Here is a 26,416-nt window from a genome sequence, read left to right as displayed (position 1 = left end):
GTTTGTCTACTTTGAATGAGATATTGTGATTGAATGCGGTCTTTTTATTTTATATATTTGTTGATGTTGAAAACTTTGTTTTGCTCTATGTGTACACATAAATAATCAGCTAAATCTACACTGTTGTATACCTCTATCCAATCAAATATTTCTTCATTCCTAACTGCTTTTTCTACTACTAAATCATGTAAATTATCTTGGATTCTTTCTAAAGGCATTCTAACAGTTGGTGTTGTTGGTGTGCTACCATCCCTAGTTGTAAATTCTAATTTCTGAAAGAAAAAAACAAGATTACTAAAATCATTATTGCAATCTTGCAATATTTAACATTCCAACAAAGATGGGGAAAAACGCGATGATGTCAAATACAATATGAGCCTGTTTAAATTTAACTTACAAATGTGTGCAATGTAAAGTGTATGCCTAGCAGATTTGCTCAAAAAGAATTGATGGTTAAAATTGAATGAAAATTTTCCAAAAATAAATTAAAACAGGTTTTAAATGTTGTGATTTTAAAAAATTATTTATAAAAGCAGATAAGAAATGTCGCCTAACTGTCAATATTATGTTTAGAATATATAAGTATAGCTCAACATTACATTAAAATAATGTGTGTGAAAGTCCAGAAAAGAAAAACATTCCATAAAGTCTCTTAGCCCATATTCCCAACTAGCACTCATCCTTAATATTTTCTATTTTGTTAACCAAAAAAAAAAAGAAAAATAAATTTTTCAACACAACTTTGAGAGTATCTGCAAATGCTATATGAAGCTGTATAACAAAAGTAAACATTGAAGGCAACTTTTGTAAATTATTTTTTTTCATATTTGGCAGAGTATAAATCTCTACACCAGAAGATAAACAAACATTTCATTACCTTATCCTTTAAAAACTGTGTGATCTGGTCTTCAGGTACAAAATCTGACCATTCTAAACCTGATTTTCTCCATAAATCACCAACTTTTTTATGACCCTGCAAGAAAAAAATTTCAATATCTAAATCAAAAGTAAATAATTACAAATTTAACCTCTGACAACAAAATTCATAACAATTTCAACTCATTTTAAATTAATCCTTTACTAAAAACACAATCATTCTAACAGCATTTCCCCTTTAATTTGATTATCCTATTGTTATCATAAAAACACATGCCTTCAATAGCTGGTAGATGATTCAATTAAAGGAAATAAATAATGGTTACGAGAATCAACAGGATGTTTGATAAATTAATGCCCATTACAGTCCTTTTGATGATCAAATAACTAACCTCACGGTCACTAGCATCATGAAGAATCTCAGCTACCAGAATTCCAGCTTTGCCAGTTTCTTTAAGAGGCTGACATGCTTCTTTAAGAAAGCTAAGAGGTACACTACCATCTTGAACCATGGGACCAATTAGCTCTCCAAAATACTGGTAGATCTTAGGAATGTCTATTTCCATATCTTCTGCATATGCAAGAACTGAATTCAGCCTGCATAAAAATGTACAATACTATAGCCATAGCACTTTCCAGAAAGTCATTTTCGTAATCATGAATTTTACTCTAAAATTATTATTTCTTTTGTTGGGCAGTAGAATTTTAGAAATTATTAATGGTCTTTTTGCTTCAAACATACTTGTGCTTGAACTCAATTATAAAACTAAAAATGTTTGTATAATTAAGTTACCCATTGTTTTCTATTTACTCCTCACCGTTGCACTGCAGTGAATCAATATTTATAACAGTATACTTCACAACAAAGAGAAGTAACTTGTATCCAATTGTAATTTTAAAATCAAGTTCAGAATATTTTTAGTGTATTGATTTTTTAGGGTATATTCTTTAGTCTTGTAATGGTAGTCTTTGAAGTATATCAATCAATTTTGTAGGTATTTCTAACTTTAACTCTTGTTATCTTTCCCCTCAACATCTCTGATCAATCATTGTACTTGCATACAGTATCAACGTTCAAGTTTCTGGCAGTGATTTTTGATAAGCAGCTGCTTCGTTTCTTTCTCAACTGTAACAGACTTTATTGTACAGTAGTGGTAATTTTCAATGATATACATTTATATTCTTTACTTAACATAAAATTCAGATTTATAGTCTCAGAAAGAAAGTTATCAACATTGATTATCAGACCTGGATAACTTTATATAAAATCATCTTTGACTATAAATTGAAATTAAAATAACATTCATTGTTATTGCACAATTGGTTGAGTGTATTCCTAAAATTCTTTCAGTTGAGAACTACACCTACTTAATATGATCATAGATAAAAGCTGGTTATAATATATTTGCAGGTGAGGTGGTCTGTATCATGACTGGATCCCCAAAAAACGAAGTTGGTAACCATATTATTTTGACTTACCCTTGTAAATATTGCTTATCTGTGATGATTGGTTTCTTGACTAGATCATGGAGTAAAAGACCTGTATGTCGTCTAGCGACCGTAGATCTCTCTAGCACTTGATTTATACATTCAGATACGAACACATGGTTGATTGAGGGACAATTCAGCTCTTCTACACAAATAAGAGCCTCCTGGAATAAAATTTATTGAACATTTGATAACATGAGATGACATCCTTCAAAAAATTACATCTTCTGAATTTACTTTGCAACCCCCCCCCTATAAAGCACTTAATAACACTCAAAATCTTTCAAATCAGATCATAACACTATCTTGAACTGCTGAAGATCAACCGTTATTTTCACAATAGAATTGAATATGCTATCTTTCAAGTTGTTTAAACAAACTATAAGAAATAGATAAAGAAAATAATTTCAGTAACTAAACGCTCATGTTCCTATTGAAATATGGTTAAGTTGAACATTTTCATAAACTTTTGTCATTTTCTAAGGCATTAAGCTCAAAATTAAACATCTGTAGTTCTTTTAAAGATAAATTTGACTGACCTTCATATCTTGTAAATGGAGGTATTCATCTAAGATTGCATGTGCTTTCTTCACCATTTCTGCTTCAGTTAATTGAACACTAGCTTCGACTGGTTTTTCTGGCTCTTTCAAAGAGCTCTCACGAGGTTCCCGTCCACGACTGCTTTCTCTGCTTGGTCCTTCCCTAGGTGTGGTTTGACCACCGGCAATTGACCTAATAAAGGAATTTTATTATATATTATGTTTCTAAATTTTGATGTTAGGAGCATTATGTGTTAGAATATATAAGTATAAAGTACAGGAAATTGTGATATAATGAAACTGTAAACACATCAACAGTATAGCATATTCACATAAAGCAAGCTTTCATTTAATTTCAGGAAGTTTTAATCTGTAGTTCCTGAGAAAAATGCAACATACACAAAAGTTCAGGAGTATCCCCCCTGCCACTCTTCCCTTTGGAGCAAGGGCATAATTCCACAAAATTAATCCGTTAAAGTCTCAGATAAAAGTTGGTCAACATTTCATTTCTGACAGGGATAACTTTATTCATCACAGACATGCTTTAACAGTAGTATATTCAAAGGTACTACCTAGCTGCAGCAAGTGCACTTTCTTTTTCTTGTTCCTGTGAGGATCTTTGAGAAATGCGTACTGGCCTTCCAAATCCTCGTCCTCCTCTCCCTCCATCACGTGCAGGACTAACTCCATACCGTGATCTTCCTTCCTCTTCAGGTTTACTCAGTGCGGAAAATCTGTAAAGTCATAAAAATATCATTACTTGTTTTTCAATTTCTTTAAATCAATCTGAATAATAAGTCAAAAAGATTTCTACAAAAAATGCAATAATTTAGGCTCAATTAGGCAAATCTTCTCTATAACACTTGAAAGTTACTTCTTATTTCTATTTCTAACGCCGATTTGACATTGAAAACAAAGATACGTTGAAAGAAAAAACATTTAACTTAAAATAAGTGAAAACTCTTTACTCCCTCCATTGGTGAAACAGGTTATATCACAATCCTAATTGAATTCTCAATCTTGCTTTAGTACCAAGGTTAATAATTAAATTTTGAACCACTGGTCAACTAAACTTATTCCACGGATTTTTTTTTTGTTGAAGCTCTACAAGACTAACACCATTACACTAGAAGAATGTTTTTTTTTTAAGTCAAAAGTTTTGTGACAATTCTTTTTTTAAACAATCAACTTCACAGACCTGTTTCCTGGAGTTTTTTCTGCTTCCTGTGAAGTTCTAGCACCACCACCTGAACTTCCTCTTTGCCATCCAGCAAATCTACCAGCTCCACCTCCAGGACCTAACTGTATGTTCTCATCAACATTTTGCTAGAAAAGAAAATTTATTCTACATTTAAATACTGTAAATTCAGAAATCTTTCCGTCCATCAATTATTGGAACTGTTAAACAAAGGACAGAAATGTGAAATTCACTGAAACCGGATGCTGTAAATATGAAGTCCCTATTTAAGAATTGTATGCTTCTTTTTATAATTTCATCGGGAATGCAAGTGTTGACATACTAAAAATGTGAGCAGGAACAACGCTCTAAGTAGTTATTTTTAGGAAAATGTGACAAAATTTTTTGATGGTCGAACAGGCTAGAAATGATTGCAATTTAGCCACCACTATTAGCGTGGGATTATAGTGGGAAATATCATACATGTAAGTTGTCATGAGCAATTCTTAGCATGTCATTATCTTGCATATCTCAAGCTCACATCCAGAGTTGGATCTGAAGAACAATACTTATGTTGAACAAATGCATAATTTTACAGAACCTTGTGAGCATTATTTCTTCATCAAATAACATTTTCCCAAAGGCTTTTCAAATAGTGTTTCCAAGTCTCAGAATAAAGTTCTCAACACTATTTAAATCTGACAGGGATAACTTTATATTCATCACAGACTATTTTTCATATCTGTTCATGAGTCTGGTCAAGTGTAAAAGGGAGGGGAGGAATAGTACACCATTCCAAAAGGTTGACAATGCAAGTCATTTTTATTCATAACACATACTTATGCATATTAATGTACTTACTCTGGATAATTTTAATCTTGCAGGATCAATAGTTTGTCTTTCACCTCTCCTACTAGGTGGTCCAGCAACTGTACTCCAGCCATCAGGTGTAGCACCACCACCCATTGAACCAGACTGTCCTCCGAGTCGTGGACCTGCAATGATTGTTTTCATATTGTAATGGTTCATCTAATGGTACATACTTTAAATGGTCCCTACATATTTCAGTTTCTTCATTTGTCAATGATTAACTACCAAATGGTCCCTTCAGTACATATTTCAGTTTCTTCCATTTGTCAATGATTATAATTAACTACCAAAAACAACCATATGAATAAACTGCTATACAAATAACACAACTTGGTCATTGAAGGACAGAAATGTAAGTTGTACAAGATAGTGAGATTATATGACCAAAATATAAAAGATTCTTTAACGATAATATTCAAGGACTTTTCTTTTTTTTGTTGTTTAGTAGCTGTCACATTAATGCTTACCCTCCATGTTTTTATATTATTCAAAAACATGCTTGTAACCATATGTCAAAATGAAATACTTCACCAAAAAAAAAAAAGAATCCCAGTAATTGTCATTCAAATACAGGATTTTTTTTCATTCATAGCAGTTTGCCCTTAAAACAGTAAATGAATATTGTATCATACCTCCTCCCCCTCGTCCACCACCTCTGCCACCAGATTTGGATTGTACAGCCAATGACTGTACTAATAACTGTTTTTCCTGTGCCTCCTGCTGAGCTTCTTTGTGAATCTGTTCTATCGTCTTTGGATTACTTTCATCCCTTCGTGGTACCCAATTACTCTTTTAAAAGAAACATTAGTTATATTTAACTGCAGTGTGTATCAACACAATTAGTTCTTTTTAGTTGTATTCACTATTGAAGGTTTACCTGTTTCCATATACAGTTATTACTACGATGATTGATTGGCAGCGGTTTATGCTAAGTAGTTAATATTACATGAAGGTATTTTGATGTCAAATGAAATTACTACATTTATAAGACCCATTCCATGCGAGAAATTACATAAAGGACTTTTGATCAACTTTACAAGACACGTTGTTAAATATTCTTTTTATTTATTATTCTTTATATAAACCTCTATATATTTATTTTCAATGTAATCAACTTCAGCAACGAGGAATTCAGTTGTTCACCAGCAGTGATGTAAGCCAGGGATAACTTTTTATCATCATTAGCTGATTACACTGTGATGAGAAACAGAAGTAATTATAAAGCTAATCTTTTATAATATAACATGCAAGTATTTCACAACTAATTAATTATTTCCACATTGTAAATTGTGTTTTATTGATCACCAGTATGCTACCAATAATTATGCATACTTTTTAGAATTTCGTTAATTTTTTGTTTTTGTACCATTTTGCATGGACTGGCTCATATACTAGCTTACAACAGAGTCATACTATAAGGTTAAAATTATATTCAAATAAATCATAGATCATTTCAGCTTAAGAGTTATTCAAATAAATCTGGTAGAATAGTGTAAAAAGATTTTCTACATGTACTTTTCTTTTTTAGAATTAGTTTTCATGTTAAAAGTATACTTTTTTAGAATTAGTTTTCATGTTAAAAGTATCAATAAGGAATGATATGTGGTAGTTATACATTCCCTCGATTTTGAAATGTGTAAAGTTTATATTCTTACATGTCTGAGTTCTACCACATCCTGTAACATAAATCGGACTCTAGATGATGTCTTCTTTTCTTCTACTACCTTATTCATTCTTTGGAAATACTGATCTACTCTTGGCTGAAAAAAAACCCAAACAAAACATTTCAGTTGTCTATAAGCATGTGGTTATGCAGGTAATGTTTACCTACTTACACCATCAGGTCTTTTCTTTGTGATACTGTGGTTTCATGTTTATCTATCTGATACCCATTTAAGTGGTTATATGCAAACCACAATTTTAAACTTTCAAAAATGAACAAGTTTTCTAGAGGCTTGTATGCCGACTTTTGCATATCCCATATAAAAAGCTTTCTTGTTTTTCTAACAATTGAGTGCTTATATAAATATATATGTTAGGATTCTTAATACATGCAATAATATTAGAAAATTGTACATTACAATATTTCTGACCAGTAATGCAGGTATAATTTTTCAGTTAAGCACAAGTCTTTTATAGCATTTCATTATTTTTTTTAAATTGCAATACAATTATTTTCAATGTAATCAGCTTCAGCAACGAGGAATTCAGTTGTTCACCAGCATTGATGTAAGCAAGGGATAACTTTTTATCATCATAAGCAGATTACACTGTGATGAAAAGCAAAAGCAATTCTAAAGCCCATCCTTTATAATATAACATGTTTGTACAACTCATTCATTGAATAAAACAAACTTGAGGTAAGTTCAAGTTTGACCGAGGCATGTTTCAATTTTTCAGAACATACAGCAACCTCTAGATGTCTTAGAAACTTTTATTTGGTTGTTGTTTGCCGTCTTATTAAACATATATACCACATCTTTCTTTATATCTAAAAAGTTTCAAGAAATGAAATTCCCTCCATCTTTCTTTAATAATAAAATTTCCAATGATAACAGCTTCAGTTCGAGGAATTCAGTTGTTCACCAGCATTGATGTAAGCCAGGGATAACTTTTCATCATCATAAGCTAATTTCACTGTCATGGCAATCAAAGCAATAGTATAGCCCATAATTTATAACAAGTACAACTTATTCAATATTTCTACACTGTAAATTGAAATCCCCAAAACATTGAAATAAACAGATCTGAGATGAGTAAGAGCATTTAAACAGACACATCTGTATTGTCAACACCATATAACAACCTCTAGATGTCTTTTGATGGGTGTTTTTTGGTTTTAATGGTTGCCATGTCTTTTGATGGTGTTTTTTGGTTTTCATGGTTGCTGTCTCATTTGACATTTAACCAACATATTTCTTTCATATTTAAGAAATGCAATTTTCCAACTCTTCCTTTCAATTAAATTTTCAATGTAAGCAGCTTCAGCAACGAGGAATTCAGTTGTTCACCAGCATTGATGTAAGCCAGGGATAACTTTTGATCATCAGTAGATGCTTACATTGATGGTAACCAAAAGCAATATTAAAGCCCTAATTTAATATAAAAAATGTTACTATTTCCATACTGTATATAATCCCAAATAATTGAGAATAAAGAGACTTGAGGTGAGTATGACCTTGACATAGACATGTCTTTCGTTGTTTTTTTATGTGGTTGATTGTGTTCCCGTCTCATATATACCCAGTCTTTTAATGACAGTTCCTATTTTGATTTTTTTTAATATTTAAGTTTTGAGAGTTGGAATTCCCTAACTCTTCCTTACTTAATAAAATATTTCAATGTAAAAACAACTTCAGTTCGAGGAATTCAGTTGTTCACCAGCATTGATGTAAGCCAGGGATAACTTTTCAATCATCAGTAGTTGCTTACATAGCGACAAAGATTCAAAAACAATCTAATAGCCCATAATTTATTTCACAACTTGAACATTATTTCCACTGTCAATATATTGTAATCCCAAATACATTAGAGGTGAAACGAGTTTGACACACACTCCTTGTTCAGACCATACAGCAACCACTAGATGTCTTTTGATGGTTTAATTTTGGTTGTTAAGTTTGCCGTTTCATTTAATATATTCCCCAAATCTCATTTACACTTAACAAATTTCATGAAGAGGAAATCCACAACTCCCTTACAACAAATAATTATTTCAATGTAATAAGCTTCAGCAACGAGGAATTCAGTTGTTCACCAGCATTGATGTAAGCCAGGGATAACTTTTAATCATCATTAGCCAATTACACTGTGGTGGCAATCAAAAGCATTTTTTTTTTAAATATCTCATATTTCATCACGTTAGTATTTCACAACTTGTTTATTATTTTCACACCATATATTGTAATCTTGAATATATATTGGATGAAAGAGACTTGAGGTGAGTTGGAGCTTCACATGGACAATTTTCTATAATTAACACCAAATAGTAGACTCATGATGACCTTTTAGAGGTTTTTGTTAAATGGGTAACTGGCCTACTGGCTCATTTGATATATACCTATAACAACTTTTATTCACAATTCCTTTTTTTTTTGGGGGGGGGGGGGGGGGGGATTTAAAAAAAAAATTTCCGTAAGTTTTAAAAGGTAGAATTCCCCAACTCTCCCTTACATAATACAATTTCAATGTAAACAGCTTCAGTTCGAGGAATTCGTTAGTTCACCAGCATTGATGTAAGCCAGGGATAACTTTTAATCATCATTAGCTGATTACACTGATATTGCAATCAAAAGCAATTTTATAGCCCATCATTTATAATAAAACATGTTAGTATCTAACAACTCGTCATTATTTCCACACTGATTATAATCCCAAACCTTTTTAAAAATAAAGACTAACTTTTCATACATTGTGACAGTTGTCTCATTGGCACTCATACCACATCTTCTTATTCATATTGAGGTGGATTCCAGTTTGACACAGACAAGTCTAGATGTTTTTGAGCGATTTTTTGGTTGTTTTTGGGTTGCTGTCTCATTGAACATATAGACAACATATTTTCATATTAAAGAAATGGAATTTCCCAACTCTTCCTTACAAACTAAATTTCAATGTAAACAGCTTCAGCAACGAGGAATTCAGTTGTTCACCAGCATTGATGTAAGCCAGGGATAACTTTTGATCATCATAAGCTAATTACACTGTGATGGTAATCAAAAGAAATTAAATAGCCCATATTTTAAAACATGTTAGTATTTCATAACTTGTTGATTTTTTCCATACTGTTTACTGTAATCCCAAATATATTGGATTAAGCACATTTAAGATAATTTGTTTAAATTGGACAATTTTCTATAACTAAGACCAAATAGTAACCCCTTAACTCTTTCAGAGGTTTTTGTTTATGGTATTACTGGCTCATTTGGCATATATCTACAGCTACTTTTATTGGATTTACAGTTTGGCTAAACAAAATCATTATAGACTTAAGGTGGAATTCCATAAAAAATCATTATAGACTTAAGGTGGAATTCCATAAAAAATCATTATAGACTTAAGGTGGAATTCCATAAAAAATCATTATAGTTTTAAGGTGGAATTCCATAAAAAATCATTATAGTTTTAAGGTGGAAGTCCATAAAAAATCATTATAGTTTTAAGGTGGAATTCCATAAAAAATCATTATAGTTTTAAGGTAGAATTCCATAAAAAATCATTATAGACTTAAGGTGGAATTCCATTACTCTTTCTTACATAATAAAATTGTAAACAGCTTCAGTTCGAGGAATTCGTTAGTTCACCAGCATTGATGTAAGCCAGGGATAACTTTAGATCATCAGTAGCTGATAACACTATTATGGCAATCAAAAACAATTCTTCAGTCCATAATTCACATGAATTTTTTTGATCATTATTTCTGCACAGTATATTGAAATCCCAAAAGATTGAAATAAACAGACTTGAGGTGAGTACGAGCATTTACACAGACACATCTCTCATGTCTCTATTGTCAAGACCATATAGCTACCTATAGATGTCTTTTGATGGTGTTTTTTTGGTTTGTTTTAAAGGTTGTTATCTCACATAGCATATGGCCTGTTATTTTTCTTTTTTAAGAAATGGAATTACCCAACTCTTCCTTTCAAATAAAATTTCCAATGATAACAGCTTCAGTTCGAGGAATTCGTTAGTTCACCAGCATTGATGTAAGCCAGGGATAACTTTAGATCATCAGTAGCTGATAACACTATTATGGCAATCAAAAACAATTCTTCAGTCCACAATTCACATGATTTTTTTTTTATCATTATTTCTGCACAGTATATTGAAATCCCAAAACATTGAAATAAACAGACTTCAGGTGAGTTCTAGCATTTACACAGACACATCTCTCATGTCTCTATTGTCAAGACCATATAGCTACCTCAAGATGTCTTTTGATGGTGTTTTTTTGGTTTGTATTAAAGGTTGTTATCTCACATAACATATAGCCTGTATCTTTTCTCATTTCTAAGAAATAGAATTACCCAACCCTTGCTTTCAAATAAAATTTCCAATGATAATAGCTTCAGTTCGAGGAATTCATTTGTTCACCAGCATTGATGTAAGCCAGGGATAACTTTTGATCATCATAAGCTGACAACATTATTATGGCTATCAAAACAATTCTACAGTCCATAATTCACATGTTAGTACAACTCATTGAAATATACAGACTTGAGGAAATGTACATGTACACAGTCTCTATTGTCAAGACTATAAGACTATATAGCAACCTCTAAATGTCTTTTGATTGATTTTTTTTGGTTGTTAATCCTAGTACTGCAGGACATTGATAATGATATAGTGATTGCCATTATAACTTTACTCTACTGCAGGTTGTCACTAAATTGACTTTCTATATAAGGTAAAGGTTCTAGCCAATCAAATCACACAGATATTTTTATTTTAAGTTGATATTACGTCAAAAGCAGGATTTCCCTGTAGAAAGATGTTTTCATTGGTGGCTTCCCAGCTACTTTTATTTTATTCACAGTTCTGTTTTTTATTTCGGTTAAAAAAAAACATCATTCAATAAGTATTAAGGTGGAATCCTGAACTCTTTCTTCAAAAATAAAATTGTAAACAGCTTCAGTTCGAGGAATTCGTTAGTTCACCAGCATTGATGTAAGCCAGGGATAACTTTAGATCATCATAAGCTGACAGCATTGTTATGGCTATCAAAACAATTCTACAGTCCATAATTCACATGTTAAGTTTTCACAACTTGTTCATTATTTCTACACAGTATGTTGAAATAAGACTTGAGGTGAGTTTGAGAATTTACACAGACACATCTCTTGTGTCCCTATTGTCAAGACCATATAGCAACCTCTCAATTGATTTTTTTGTGGTTGTTAAGGTTGCGGTCTACTTTAACATCTTTTTCATACTTAACAAGTGGAATTCCCCTACTCTTCCATACAAATTAAAATTTCAATGTAAAAAGCTTCAGAAACGAGGAATTCAGTTGTTCACCAGCATTGATGTAAGCCAGGGATAACTTTTAATCATCATCAGCTAAGTACACTGTGATGGGAATCAAAAGCAATTGAGTAGCCCTAATTTCATAACATGTAAGTATTTCACAAATTTTACATTACATGTATTTCTATACTGTATATTGTAATCCCAAATATATTGGAATAAACAGACTTGGGGTGAGCATTGAGTTTTACACGGAAAATTTGATATAATTAAGACCAAATAGTAACCCCTAGATGTCATTTAGGGATTTTTGTTTTAGGGGGTTACTGGGTCATTTGACAGATATCTAATAAGTTTTAAGGGGTAGAATTCTCTAACTCTTTTCTTACATAAACTTTTTTTTCAATTCAAACAGCTTCAGTTCGAGGAATTCGTTAATTCACCATCATTGATGTAAGCCAGGGATAACTTTTAATCATCATAAGCTGATTTCACAGTTGTGGGAATCAAAAGCAATTTTATAGTCCATCATTTATAAAATGTACATTATTTCTACACTGTAAATTGAAATCCCAAATACATTAAAATAAACAATTTGATTAGAGTTTATTACACACTTTTATAATGTTAAGGCAATATAGCAACCTCTAGTTTTCATTTGTCTTTTTGAGTTTTTTTGTTTGTTGTTGGGTTGATGTCTCATTTAACATTAACCCACATCTCTTTTATATTAAACAAATTTTATGATGTGGAATTCCCTATCTATTCCTAACAAAATTTCAATGTAAAAAGCTTCAGCAACGAGGAATTCAGTTGTTCACCAGCATTGATGTAAGCCAGGGATAACTTTCAATCATCATTAGCTTATTACACTGATGATAACATGTCATTTATAAAATTAAATTATTCATTTATTTAACATCCTTCATTTTTATTTACTTAAAATGATGCTCCAACTCTGTAGAACAATTATTCTGTGATGATTACATACACTAAATACTTATTGATGTCAACTTTTCTTAGAAGTTTAAAGTCCAATAAGAATACATGTTTGGATATAAACATACCCTCAGATGAATTTTACCCTATAGACATACACAGTGACATATCCATCCACAGATACATAACTGTAATAAAATGCTTCGCTAGGGCGCAGCTTGATACGACCGCAGAGGTCGAACCCTGAACAGTTGGAGCAAGTATGGACACAACATTCAAGCTTGATACAGCTCTGAATTTGGATTGTTATTAAATATTTGACACAGCATAGGTTTCTGACACAGAAAGAATGTGGTCTAAGAACTTGAATTTTTTTAATTTACCTATTATGGTCCAATGTCCAAAATCAAAATACATGGTTAGATTCAGCATATCAAAGAACCCCATATATTCAATTTTTGTTGAAATCAAAAAAAATTTAATTTTGGACCCCAACTTGGACCAACTTGAAAACTGGGCCCATAACAAAAATCTAAACACATGTTTAGATTCAGCATATCAAAGAACCCCAAGAATTCAATTTTTGTTAAAATCAAACTAAGTTTCATTTTGGACCCTTTGGACCTCAATGAAGACCAATTTAAAAAACGGGACCCAAATTAAAAATCTAGAATATACAGTTAGATTTGGCATATCAAAGAACCCCAATAATTCAATTTTTGATGAAATCAAACAAAGTTTAATTTTGGACCCTTTTGACCTCAATATGAACCAATTTGATAACGGGGTCCACAAATAAAAAATCTAAATACATGGTTAGATTCAGCATATCAAAGAACCTCAAATATTCAATTTTTGTTGAAATCAAAAAAACTTTAATTTTGGACCCCAATTTGGACCAACTTGAAACAGGGCCCATAATCAAAAAACTAAATACATGTTTAGATTCAGCATATCAAAGAACCCCATATATTCAATTTTTGTTGAAATCAAACAAAGTTTAGATACTGGACCCTATCTTGGACCAACTTGAAAACTGGGCCCATAATCAAAAATCTAAACACATGTTTAGATTCAGCATATCAAAGAACCCCAAGAATTCAATTTTTGTTAAAATCAAACTTAGTTTAATTTTGGACCCTTTGGACCTTAATGTAGACCAATTTAAAAAACAGGACCCAAAATTAAAAATCTAAATACACAGTTAGATTTGGCATATCAAAGAACCCCAATAATTCAATTTTAGATGAAATCAAACAAAGTTTAATTTTGGACCCTTTTGACCTCAATATGAACCAATTTGATAACAGGGTCCACAAATAAAAAATCTAAATACATGGTTAGATTCAGCATATCAAAGAACCCCACATATTCAATTTTTGTTGAAATCAAACAAAGTTTAATTTTGGACCCCAATTTGGACCAACTTGAAAACTGGGCCAAAAATCAAAATCTAAATACATGTTTAGATTCAGCATATCAAAGAACCTCATATATTCAATTTTTGCTAAAATCAAACAAAGTTTAATTTTGGACCCTTTGGACCTTAATGTAGACCAATTTGAAAACTGGACCCAAAATTAAAAATCTAAATACACTGTTAGATTCGGCATAACAAATAAATAAATGTGATCAAAGATTTTACAAATCTAATGCGCCATACTGTGCAATTAAAGATTACTTCTTGAAATTTTTCAATATTTGAAATTTGAAAAAAAAATAATATTTGAAGAATAATTCTTTTTAATTTCTGAAATCTGAAATAAGAAAAAATTGACCCCCCACAATTTCTTTTTATCCCCCCCCTTTTTTCCCCCAAAAAATTCTTTCCCTCAAGATATGGTCATAATCTCAATTCAAATTTCCAATGGAGTTGGAGACCATTAATTACCCATTTAAATTTACCATAGTGCTAACTTAATCTATTTTATAATAGAATTAAAAATATAGTGTCAAATCTTTCATATGGATTTTTTTGTAAAAAAAAAAGATGCAACATTTGCAGATATTTTTACTGGTCTTCCTTTATAAATATGCATTTCTTTAAACATAATTTAAAAGCAGTGTAAGGGAAGTAACCAAAACGTTGTATTTGGATTACCTCCCTTACACTGTTTAAAATTATCTTTATTGTTCATTAACCATTACTTTATACATAATTTTAAAGCAGTGTAAGGGAGATAATTTCAATGATGAATTTGATTTATCTCCCTTACACTGCTTTAAATTATGTTTTGTACTAAAGTATTTGTCCATTAACCAGGACAACCTTGTTTTTCCCCCTTTTTTGCCCCTAATTCCTAAACGGTTTGAGCCATAACCCCCCAAAGCAAATCCTAACAATCCCTTTGTGGTATGGAAACTTGTAGTATAATTTCAGAGAGATCCATACACTGTTCCACAGTTATTGTCTGGAAACTAGAAAATGCTTATTTTTGGCCCCTTTTTGGCCCCTAATTCCTTAACTGTTGGTACAATAACCCCCAAAATCAATCCCAACCTTCCTTTTGTGGTATTTAACCTTATGGTCAAATTTCAAAAAGATCCATTCACTTAAACTAAAGTTAGAGTGCGAAAACCAGTGTGTATTCGGACGACGACGCCGGACGACGACGATGACGCCAACGTCATACCAATATACGACCACAAAATTTTTTTGCGGTCGTATAAAAATTATTTTGAAATTGATCTTATTTCCCTACCATTTTTTCGTAATGGAGATTTTTATTAAATAAGCAAAGGATTTTTTTTTTCTCTAATAATTAGCCTTTACACCACTTTATTCAGCTTTGGCCTACTATTAAATTCTTCATTCATTGTAAATATGCAATAAATAAAATTTTTGTAGTGTTTACTATCATTACTATGCTGAGGTTTGATTGATTGTTGATGTTTAATGCCACTTCCAGTAATACTGACTATATAGTGGCATTCAGTTTCTATTGTTGGGAGGAAGCCAGAGCCTGGAGCAATCCTTGTCAATCAAGATTAGTCAAAAGCACCGGACAGGCTACTGATACAATACATGATCTACACGTGTAATTGAGACCACTGGACTATAGGCCACCGGCTAAGGTTTGAAACCATACCCTATGTCAAGGTTTAAAACCATACCCTATGTTAAGGTTGAAACCATACTCATGTCTGAATTTTCTTATCAAATTCAAGTACTAGCATTAACTAATAGGACTTTACGCAAAATTCCAGTGCTGTAGACTCCCAAATTTGTTAATTGTAATAAATTTATGCAAAATTTACCTTGGCCTTCTCAGAGTCTAATTCTTTTCCTATGGTTCGTAACAATTTACATAAACATTCCAAACTCTCCTCATCTTTAGAATTGAGCAATTTAAAGACACATTCATGCATGATTGGTTCTGTTAACATTTTCAATTTAAATAATTCTCCAATGAACCTGAAAAATAAAAAAAGCAACCTATGTATTTTTTCAAATCATTAATAAATTAAACTCTTTCGATCTTACATTATAATTAGATACACAAAGGTGGAATATAAATACTTCAAACTAATAAATTAATTGTGTCCAATTTTAAAACATGATAATCCAAAAAGTTTCAAAGTAAATAGACCATGACTGAGGCAGCGGAACCAACTATTCTCCATGGAAATGAGATGTGCTAATGCTTATACAACTAAATACTAAATATCATTGACCTAACACTAGTGGTTCCCCATAAATTGACCTAATCACAAACTAATACATGTAAACTATGAAAAGTTTCAAAGTCAATAGACCTTGACTGAGGGGGCAGGGCCAAATAATCTCCATGGTAATGAGATGTGCCAATGCTAATACAACTGCATACCAAATATCATTGACCTACCACTAGTGGTTCACCATGAACTAGACCTAATCACAAACTAATACATTGTTGCCGCCGCCGCAAACAGCATACCTATGTTTCGCTTTTTGACTCCGAGGCGAGACAAAAATGACCTATTATACTATTTCCAAATGCAAGTCTTATATTTATTATTTTTGAATAACTGAGAGCAGCTTCAGCACAAGTTCATAAATTTTATAAAAGAGAGAAAAAAAAATTCAGGATTTCAGATGAATGTACATATTTAAATTTCTAGGCATTTTTCTACTGTCACATGTTTTACTGTAGTTTCAATATCTAAATAGTCAATCAGCAACATTTTCAAACAAGATTTTTTTTTCAGATATCAGCTATTTACTTAGTCATTGTACTCAGAAGTATTTTTTTGCATTTTTTACCACAATGTGATGAAGAGCAAATGTTCAAACCTAATATTTCCTAAAGATCTGCGTCGAGCATTCGTCTCTGTTACTACAATCTCTGCTTCAATTTCTGCTTTTTTGCTTTCCTGTGAATGAAAAATATTGTTTATTATTTTCATTATCTAAAAACCATCATTATAAACAAGTGACAAGGACTGTAAATGAACATAGTAATAAAAAATCAAGAAGTACACATTTATTTCTGTTGCATATATTTTTCATCAGCTTCAGCAACAAGGATGTCATATTTATCACTGTATTTGTATGCCAGAAATTTCAACATGGATCAGATGGATATAGCATAAAGCATCGATTATTTATATATATAATAAAGAAAAATGCATTATAATCTACCAAGTCAGTAACTACAGCTCAACAATATTTAGAAAACAGACAAAATAGCAAAGCAGGAATTTAGCGTGACCATAATCCAAAATGTTTGCCAAAGATACCCCATTGATAGAATTGGCAATCATACATCTTCTTACATTAGATTGGGACAATTTTATGCCTCACATAGACTATACTTTGACCTCTAAAAACCTTTTTCTTTTTAATATTGGGTTACATATAGCTTCCATCTCCTTTTAGTCATGGCTTCTGTTTTTTTTTTTCTCCTCAAGTTTCACATGTTTTGAGAAGTGTGATTCCCTTACTTTTAGAGTAGAAAATTTCCAATGTACAAAGCTTCAGCAACGAGGAATTCAGTTGTTCACCAGCATTGATGTAAGCCAGGGATAACTTTAATCATCATTAGCTAATTACACTGTGATGGGAATCAAAAGCAATTAAAAAGCCGATCTTTTATAATAAAACATGTTCACAGTAATTGTAATCCAAAATATTTTTTAAATAAAGACTCGAGGTGGATTCCAGTTGGACACTGAACCTTCTCTATTGTTCAGATCATATAAAAACCACTAAGAGTGATTTTTGTTGTTGTTTTTGGGGTTGTTGTCTCGTGTGACATATATCCCAAATCTCCAATGCGAGTTACAATTTTTAAGAAGTAGGATTCCCTTACTTTCTTAAGTATTCAATTTTCAATGTAATCAACTTCAGCAACGAGGAATTCAGTTGTTCACCAGCATTGATGTAAGCCAGGGATAACTTTCGATCATCAGTAGCAGATTACACTGTGATGGGAATCAAAAGCAAATTTAACACCCATCTTTTATAATATAACATTAAGTATTTGACAACTCTTCATTATTTCCAAACTGATTGTAATCCCCAATAATTTGAAATAAAGACAATGTGGATTTGAGTTTGAGACAGACACTCCTCTATTGTTCAGACCATATTACCACCATAGATGTCTATAGAGTAATTTTTTGGTTGTTTTTTTGGGCTGCTGTCTCTTTTGACACATACCCCACATCTTTTCTCAAGTTACAAGTTATAAGAAGTATGATTCCCTTACATTTCTTCAAGTAGTGAATTTCAATGTTAACAGCTTCAGTTCGAGGAATTCAGTTGTTCACCAGCATTGATGTAAGCCAGGGATAACTTTTAATCATCATTAGCTGTTATAACATGTATTAATGATTTATAAGGTATATTGGTATAAATGGCTCATATTGTTCGGCAGTTAATCAGATGTACTACGGAGTTTTATTTAAACTCTGCTTACATTTTTTTTTTCTTACAAAAAGATGTGCTAGTTTACTGTTCACAGGGTAACAGTCTGCAAGAAAAGACATGTCACCTTACCTGGAAACATAATTCTGACTCTAAGCCCACCGGTATTTGCTCTTACTCCTAACTCTGCAGAAGCAAAGAAGCTGTCTTCTAAATAGTTAAAAACTTACTTCTGCATCTTTCAATTTTATTCTCAACTGTTCTATGTCATCTTCAGCAGCTTTGTCTTTTTCAAATTCCTTTTGACATTTAGTCAGCAGTATAGCACGGAAATTTACAAATTCTCCAGATTTCTTAGTTGATGGCACTTTAATCTAAAAACAAATTCCACATTATTGTTCTGAATATTATTGTTCTATATTCAACTTCTTGGATACAAGAAATCCTTCATAGAATTTATAACAATCATCGAAGAGCTATTCTACAACTCATCTTGTCAGCTAAAAAGTTAAAACTACATCAAGTGTATTTGAAAGTTACGTGAAAGGTATTTAGATACCAAGAAATATAAAATTTTAATGTAGTTTTTCATATTGAAATCAAAAATCATTGTGGTATTAGTGAGAACTGACCTTGACTTAAGAATTATTATTATTATTCATTGTAAGTTTGCTTGGTGAAACTTTTCTTCTTTGAAATTATAGTTAGTACCTTTTTGCTATCATTTCCTTTATACACTCAATACCAAATAAAAATATGAGAACTTCTGTTTACATATATGACATTTACAGGTACTTACTTGGGTTAAATAACGACACATGCTGGCATAGGCTACACTAAATCCTGGTTCTGCAATGGCCTGAAATAAAAAATCAATTGTGCTTTCAATGAGACTAAAATTAGTTCAGCAGCAACTTTTGTCTTGAATGAGAGGTTTATGGTTCAAGATAATTATGTTTTTTCATTGGCTATACATACATGTATGTTTATATACTGTTACCACAGTTGATAATTTCTGTCTGATTATCATGTTTCAAAATTCTGTAGTTTTAGTTCTTCCCACTGGACAATAAATTGCAAAGTTCAAGTCCTTTTCCCCTTTTCCAATATCTTGAGACAAAGGGATTAGTTATTTTATTAGCCCCCTGAATTTTTACTTCAGTAGTTTTCAAAATTTGCTTGAGATTCCTCATGTGTGTCATACACATTTCAATGACATCTTAGGCAACTACTCCTGTTCGTATCTCTTACCTTTTCAAAAACAAGGTTGGCAACACCCTGTAGATGATCTTCTGATGTAATTTCAAGTTCTGACATTTGTTTTACAAGGGTCTGGAACTTTTGTGGAGTAAGTTTGTTTAAGATACCTCGTGCTTTCTTATACAATTCCTAAAAAAAGAAGATGAATTATTAAATAACAGAAACATCAGTTTGCGATTCACCTTCAAATTATTTTTTAATACTACTTTCCATGGGCTGTGCAGTACTTCAGATAGTTGTTCAAAGAAAAATCACCAGCATCAAATTTTTGTCACCAGATTCAAACATTTGTACCAAAACCCAACTCTTTTCAGATTTCTGCATCACATATTCTATTAGGAATGCAGTTCATGCATATCAGATCAAAACATTAAACAATTTACCTGACCAATTAAAGGTGCACCTTTGGGTCATTCAGCTGATAACTTGTTTATTCAGTCATCTAACTTTCTCTTAACAGCTTATTTGTTTGAGGAAATGGAAGCCATTTATCAATGAACGATTTAGATATTATAGTTTGTCAACAATGTACCGTTTTGGCTTATAATTAATTTCTTGCACAAATGTGGCCAGATAGAATATAAAATCATAGCAGGCAACTTTGGCCAAGCCAAGTACAACCCCCGTTTTCTTTGCTTATCTAAGTAAGAGGGTGACTGCTCTTTTATTTTCAAAGCAATCTTTCTAGTGTCACATCTTCAAGACTGTACTTGTCTCTTGAAGAAACTGTTAAAATTTCTCCTACCCTCTGCAATGTCATGTGACAACATTATCAGGTTTACAATTTTTCTCTTTCATGTTTATATATTCATTTTTTTTTTATCATTTACAGATGGGTTTAAATATATTTTCCTCCATGAATACTTTTAGAATACACCTTATAGCTAATCCCGCTTGACCCGAGAATCAGTCCCGCTCGAACTTTTGACGTCATACAACAATCACTTTTCCATTGTGGCGTCAGATATTTTCTATTATGACGTCAAAATTTTACGGGAACTTGTGTGATGTCCAGTAATGGCGGACAAATAGCGATAAGGTGTATTCAAATATTTTCCATATATCACTATTTTCTGATTGAATGTTAATTCCAGATGCACTTCTTGTTGAATTTTGATTCAAAGCATTAAAACCAAAACTAGACTTAGCAAAACAATCAAAATTGTATGAGGTTTATCTTTGCTAGAGGGAGTTGCATCCTTAGTTTTAGTACAATTCCCCAACTGTTTAAGCAAATTTTCCAGGTTATAATGGCACAGTTTGATGCAAATTCAAAACTTAGCCTCAAGATACTGTAACCCAACTTTCAAACCACACTTAAAATCCTCTTATTCAACAAACCTCTGTTTTAAGTTCATCTTCATCCTTGACTTCCTTAGTATCTTTATGTGTTGGTTTCCAAGCGGATTCAGCTTTGTGTAATTTTACTTCCTGTTGCATCGAGGACAAATTGATTACTTTCTGAGCACTTGGTCGATCAGGAATTCTCTTATGACTTTGTTGAGAGTTTCTTTTCGTTATACTACCACCACCACCACCGCCACCCTACAAAACAAATTGAACATCTATAATCAGGGATCTCCATGGAGGAACTTTCACTTGTAAAGTCATTCAATTTGATTGATAATTAATGTACTCATGTTATTTGGCATGAAATTTTGTTGTGATTTACGATTGATAAGTCTTATCTTGTAATCATTTAAAATGGGAGATACGACTAACAAAGTCAGTAATTTCTGAATCTAAATTGTCATTAGCATTGGCTGAAAAGTAATTAAGAATTCACGAGTCAGTATTTTGTGTCTTTTGTCACCTCTTTGGGTCGAGTCCTTTTCAACTGATTTTTAATTTGTTCTTATGGTGCACTGCTACACCACTGGCAAAGGTCAATGGGAGGGTTGACCACTCACAAACATACTTTACCCTGCCATATTCTTTATTTTCCTGTTCCAAGCTAGTAGTCAGTTGGTTGTCTACCATAAGTTATCTTTTTTCTATCTTATTAGCTTAAATCAGTCTGTTGGATTTCTCTTTTGAATTGTTTCACATTATCCTGGAGCTTTTTATAGACAACTGTACAGTATGGGTTTTGCTAATTGTCGAAGGCCCTCCGTTGAACTGGTTTACATTTGTCCTTTGAACTCTGGTGGATAGTAATCTCACTTGCATTACCACATCTCTCATTTTTATATTTATACTAGTACATCAGTCCAAGACAAATAATTTCCTGACAGGAAACAGAAGTAAATAGCAGCCCTTACCGACAATAATATCAAAATTTTCTGTCTTTTGATCACTTACCCTTGATGGAGTTCCTTTCACATAGCCAGGTGTGAAATCAAATCCACTTGATTGTGATGCAGAGAAACTGAAATTATCTCGTGAACTTCTAGCAGTACCTCCTAGCAGTGGCTGTAAATCAAGTCATTTATTAGCAATTAATGAGAAAAAGAAAATCATCACAGTTAATATTGACAAAAGTTACAATCCAAGACAATATGTTATCTTAGATGTAAAAATTCATAAAGGGTTCTGCAGAACTGCGTCTCTCGCCTGCGATTTCTGCGGTAAGTGTAAAAATTCAGTCCATTTATCCGTAAAATACAGAATCAATCTTTTTTCTTTAGATGCGATTTATTGATCTTGAAGATTAGCTTCAGTCCAAGAAGTAAAATGCTAAATATGAAATCAGTATATATTCAAAAGTTTGCAACTGTGATAAAAACTAAGTCTATTTATCAGTAAAATAAGAAAACATTCAAATAAATATTTTTTTAAATTTTGCTACAGACATTATCTCTTAATTGTAAACTAGCTCCTGCCAAAGTTCCATAAAAATTCTATGAAGGTTTGACAAAGTAGTTGATGTGAAACAAACCTTAACCTTAACTTTGTTTCTACTTAAAAACTGTAAAAAAAAAGTTTCTACTTGTAAACTGTAAAAAAAAAGTAAGTCCATTTACCGGTAAAATATGAGAAAGTAAAAATAAATATTTTCAAATTTTTGCTCTGGATAAAGTCTGTTGGTCTTCTTTTTCTTGTAAGAGGATGTTTATAAACTCTGTGGACATCAATGATGATTTCTTGTAAGATGCCTATAATCTCAGTGGACATCAATGATGATGTATTTTTGTTAAAGATTGAAAGAATGTGATTAAACTTACGTTATCTAAAATGATGTCAGGCAAATCTGGCAAGTCTTTTGGTTTGGCTGTAGATTCTTGTGAAAATTGTAGTTGAAGCAAAAATTCTCTGTCATATAATTTTTTTCCTTCCATGTTCAATGGACTCCACTGATCTAAAATAAAATTTTATTTAAGCTGAATATAATAGAACTGTAAAACATTGGCATTCTGCAATGTAAATTTTAGTAAAATTTGGATCCCAAATGTAACGACTTTAATAAATCCTGACAATGGTAAAATTGCAGTTAACGACATTATATTCTTAAATACTGTATAAAACCAACAAATTTTAGCGAGCGATTTATTTTTACAAGTAGAAAAATAACACGAATATGTTTCAACTTTGATCTTTCTTACTTAACTACATGAAATAAATTTTAAAATCATAAAATGTAATTGCACTAGGTGGACTAGAAAGGCCTAAATGTGAAAATAAAGTATCTGCAAAAATTAGTTGGTTTACAGTAAATCAAATTAGACAAAATGGCTAAGGGTTTGTTAGATGTTTTTACATCAACAACTACTGAAGCTACTGTTTCAATTTTTCTTGTAATTCCTATTTATTTGAATGAGTGGCAATTATATTGTTCATATAAATTTACACACCTATCATCCGTTACAAATGTGTTTAAATTCAGGTTCACCACAAACTACTAAAATAGAGGATGCACTGTGGGCTATGTGAGCTGAATTTTGACTAAATGGGATTGAAGTTTCAAATTTGTGAAAGACGTTTTTAAAAATATGTTTTTGGGAAACTTCATTGGAATTAAAAAAAGTGTCACATGTTATATAGCACAAACAGATAAAGCCGAGCAATATAGTTGCTGAGAAAAGTGAGTTGTGGCTTGACAAAAGTATACCAGTAAACCATTTTTCCTTTGAATAGTATCTTGTGTATGTGAATACCTTCTTTGTAAGTGTATTTTAATTTCATTGATGGATCAGATTCAGCATCAGCATCAGCATCAGATTCAGATATTTCTCTGTTCTTTGCATTTTCTTCCTGGACTTTTTCATCTTCCACTATTATTTCAACTGTTGGAACTTCAACACTGACTTCTTGTACAGACTCTTTTTTTGTTTTATCCTCCTCTGGTTTTTCTTGCGGTGGTTTTTGTTCTACAGGTTTTTCTTCTACTGGTGTAATTTCTTCTTTCACATGCTATTTAAAAACATGAAAATCGATATGCAACATGTTGAATATCATATATAAACTATGTGATTGCTATTTATTTTTTCTAGCCCATTTCATTTCCTATTCTGGGTTAGAATAATTTTTTTGGAGGTAAGAGAAAATCTTGTAAATAATAAAATAATTTTCGCTTAATTTTGCTTGAAGTGGTAAATTTCCACACCTTCAACATCTTTTATGGTACATGCAAGGCAATTTTGATAATTGAACCTCTGTGAACAGTGATAGCTGGCAATTGAAGGCGACAAAACTGAAGATATACACCTTTTCTTTCAATTTCTGTTGAAGGACAGAGTAAAAATATACTATTATATAACTTCCATGTGTCTGGAAAACCTTCAACATGCACATGTACACTCAAGAGAACTTGCTTGAAAAGCAAAAAAAAAAGTATGTTTGAAAGCATAATAACAGAAAGGTAATAAATGATTTATTACCCACAATTATTATCATTCACCATGAAACATTGGACACAATGATTGATTTTTAACTGAATTACCTGGCGTGTACTTTATCTTGAAAACAACAATTCAGAATCAGATACAAGTCTTTCTTTTACTCTCCCAAAGAACATAGTATCATACTTTTATAATGATATGTGAGCTATATGAATGAAAGAATCTTTAGTAAGCAAGCTTACATACCCCAACCTCCGCATATAAAGTTACAAGGAAAAAGCTTTTAGTGATCTGATGGCATGTTTTTTTTCTGCTTCATTAAAGGTATGATTCTTTTCTGGGTTATGATTTTAGACTAATTAATATCCTCTTCTACATAAGGTGACTATGACCTTGATCTTAGATGAAGTGACCTAAGAACTAACAGGAACCATCCTCTCATATGAAATCATAAATGCATGCAAAGTTGTAATCCCATATAAAGTTTTCTGAAATGAAATGACTAAATACCATATACCCCTTTAATTTGATGTGTGGGGTATAATTAGGATCGGTCAAGTATTACTAATGTTGCATTGAAAAATCAACAGAGAGACTATGACACATGTATATTACAATGCAACTGCAACTGTTATTTTTTATGATTAAAAATATGCATTCAAGGGGAAAATTACAAGAATGAAATAGACAACCAGCATCAATTACTTTTTTCATACACAGTTACCATAATTTGTCATTCAATTGTTGTAAAATACAGTTATTGTATATAGAAAGTTGCAACATATCTAAACTTCTGATGAATATTATGGATGATAAATATCAGTTTTAGACTTCTTACCTCAACATCAATAAATGCATCCATATCACTTCCATCCATTTCCTTCTTGTTCAAATCTTTCAATTTCTTTTTGGTACTTTCTTTTTTGGATTCTCTGGCAACTGATAAAAAAGATTTAACTTTTAAGTAAAAAATGACCCCCTTCAGGTATGTGTACATTGTACATGCAAGTCAACATCTTTTACCTATTCCATTTCCTGTCAAATGTAAGTTGAAATCTGACAATATCTTCCTTATAAAAGTCTTTTTGAATTCTTCAGAAACTTTTCAGGAGTGAAAAACGAAATATTCAGTCAACTTCTTTCTGAATAGGGTCAATTTTGTTAGAAGTCTCAATCAAATAAATTTCTGTTATTCTGAATTTTTACATATTTCTTGCTTTTAAATCAAAGGTAAAATTCTGCTAAACTTTATGCCATGTTAAAGATAAAATTGATATATTTAAAATCAAGCCTAGAATATTAGGTATTTTCAATGCAGATTTTCAGCCATGAAACAAATAAAAACTGCTCATTAAAATTGTCTTGAAGAATTATAATGTTTGGTCCAACTTCAGAGGACCATGATCCAAAAACTGTATCACAAGGATTTAGCAACATTGCTAACTACTGAAGGGATAAAACATGAACAGACACAGGGTCAATCCTTACCCATGAAAACAATGGGAACTCAAACAAGAATGTGTCCATAGAAAACAATGCCCTGCTGGAACTATCACTTTCCCATGTTCTATGAACTGTAAAATCTGGGTTAAAAATAGTAATTTTTCATTGAATTTTAAAAGCTCGCATCATAATGAACATGTGTACAAGTTTCAAGCTAATGTAACTATAA

The 26,416-nt window shown here is 31.7% G+C and overlaps 1 protein-coding gene and 3 non-coding genes across 7 annotated transcripts in view; all 4 read right to left on the bottom strand.

Moving 5' to 3' along the window:
• Positions 1–26,416, bottom strand: part of LOC127719697 (eukaryotic translation initiation factor 4 gamma 1-like) — a 40,435-nt gene that overhangs the window by 2,989 nt on the left and 11,030 nt on the right. For all 4 annotated transcript variants that reach the window (XM_052225935.1, XM_052225933.1, XM_052225932.1 and 1 more), the window contains exons 7-26: positions 25,583–25,683; positions 24,061–24,316; positions 23,131–23,264; positions 22,268–22,378; positions 21,308–21,511; positions 19,958–20,095; positions 19,506–19,565; positions 18,937–19,080; positions 17,132–17,211; positions 16,117–16,273; positions 6,606–6,710; positions 5,583–5,739; positions 4,942–5,075; positions 4,102–4,229; positions 3,476–3,637; positions 2,904–3,096; positions 2,356–2,528; positions 1,269–1,473; positions 878–973; positions 132–272 (exon numbers count right to left, since the gene is read on the bottom strand). In XM_052225935.1, the coding sequence (XP_052081895.1) occupies positions 132–272; positions 878–973; positions 1,269–1,473; positions 2,356–2,528; positions 2,904–3,096; positions 3,476–3,637; positions 4,102–4,229; positions 4,942–5,075; positions 5,583–5,739; positions 6,606–6,710; positions 16,117–16,273; positions 17,132–17,211; positions 18,937–19,080; positions 19,506–19,565; positions 19,958–20,095; positions 21,308–21,511; positions 22,268–22,378; positions 23,131–23,264; positions 24,061–24,316; positions 25,583–25,683 (2,879 nt within the window). The remainder of the gene's footprint in view (positions 1–131; positions 273–877; positions 974–1,268; positions 1,474–2,355; positions 2,529–2,903; positions 3,097–3,475; positions 3,638–4,101; positions 4,230–4,941; positions 5,076–5,582; positions 5,740–6,605; positions 6,711–16,116; positions 16,274–17,131; positions 17,212–18,936; positions 19,081–19,505; positions 19,566–19,957; positions 20,096–21,307; positions 21,512–22,267; positions 22,379–23,130; positions 23,265–24,060; positions 24,317–25,582; positions 25,684–26,416) is intronic.
• On the bottom strand, positions 2,084–2,159 carry LOC127721038 (small nucleolar RNA R38). Its single transcript, XR_007991053.1, has one exon. It is a non-coding gene; the product is annotated as a small nucleolar RNA R38 (small nucleolar RNA).
• On the bottom strand, positions 3,377–3,446 carry LOC127721040 (small nucleolar RNA R38). Its single transcript, XR_007991055.1, has one exon. It is a non-coding gene; the product is annotated as a small nucleolar RNA R38 (small nucleolar RNA).
• Positions 4,742–4,814, bottom strand: LOC127721039 (small nucleolar RNA R38). The gene has a single exon (XR_007991054.1). It is a non-coding gene; the product is annotated as a small nucleolar RNA R38 (small nucleolar RNA).

The sequence above is a fragment of the Mytilus californianus genome, unplaced genomic scaffold, assembly GCF_021869535.1.
Source record: "Mytilus californianus isolate M0D057914Y unplaced genomic scaffold, xbMytCali1.0.p SCAF_11, whole genome shotgun sequence".
Taxonomy (NCBI): domain Eukaryota; kingdom Metazoa; phylum Mollusca; class Bivalvia; order Mytilida; family Mytilidae; genus Mytilus; species Mytilus californianus.
The sequence above is the reverse complement of the archived record's forward strand: the minus strand, read 5'-3'. Positions and strand labels throughout refer to the sequence as shown.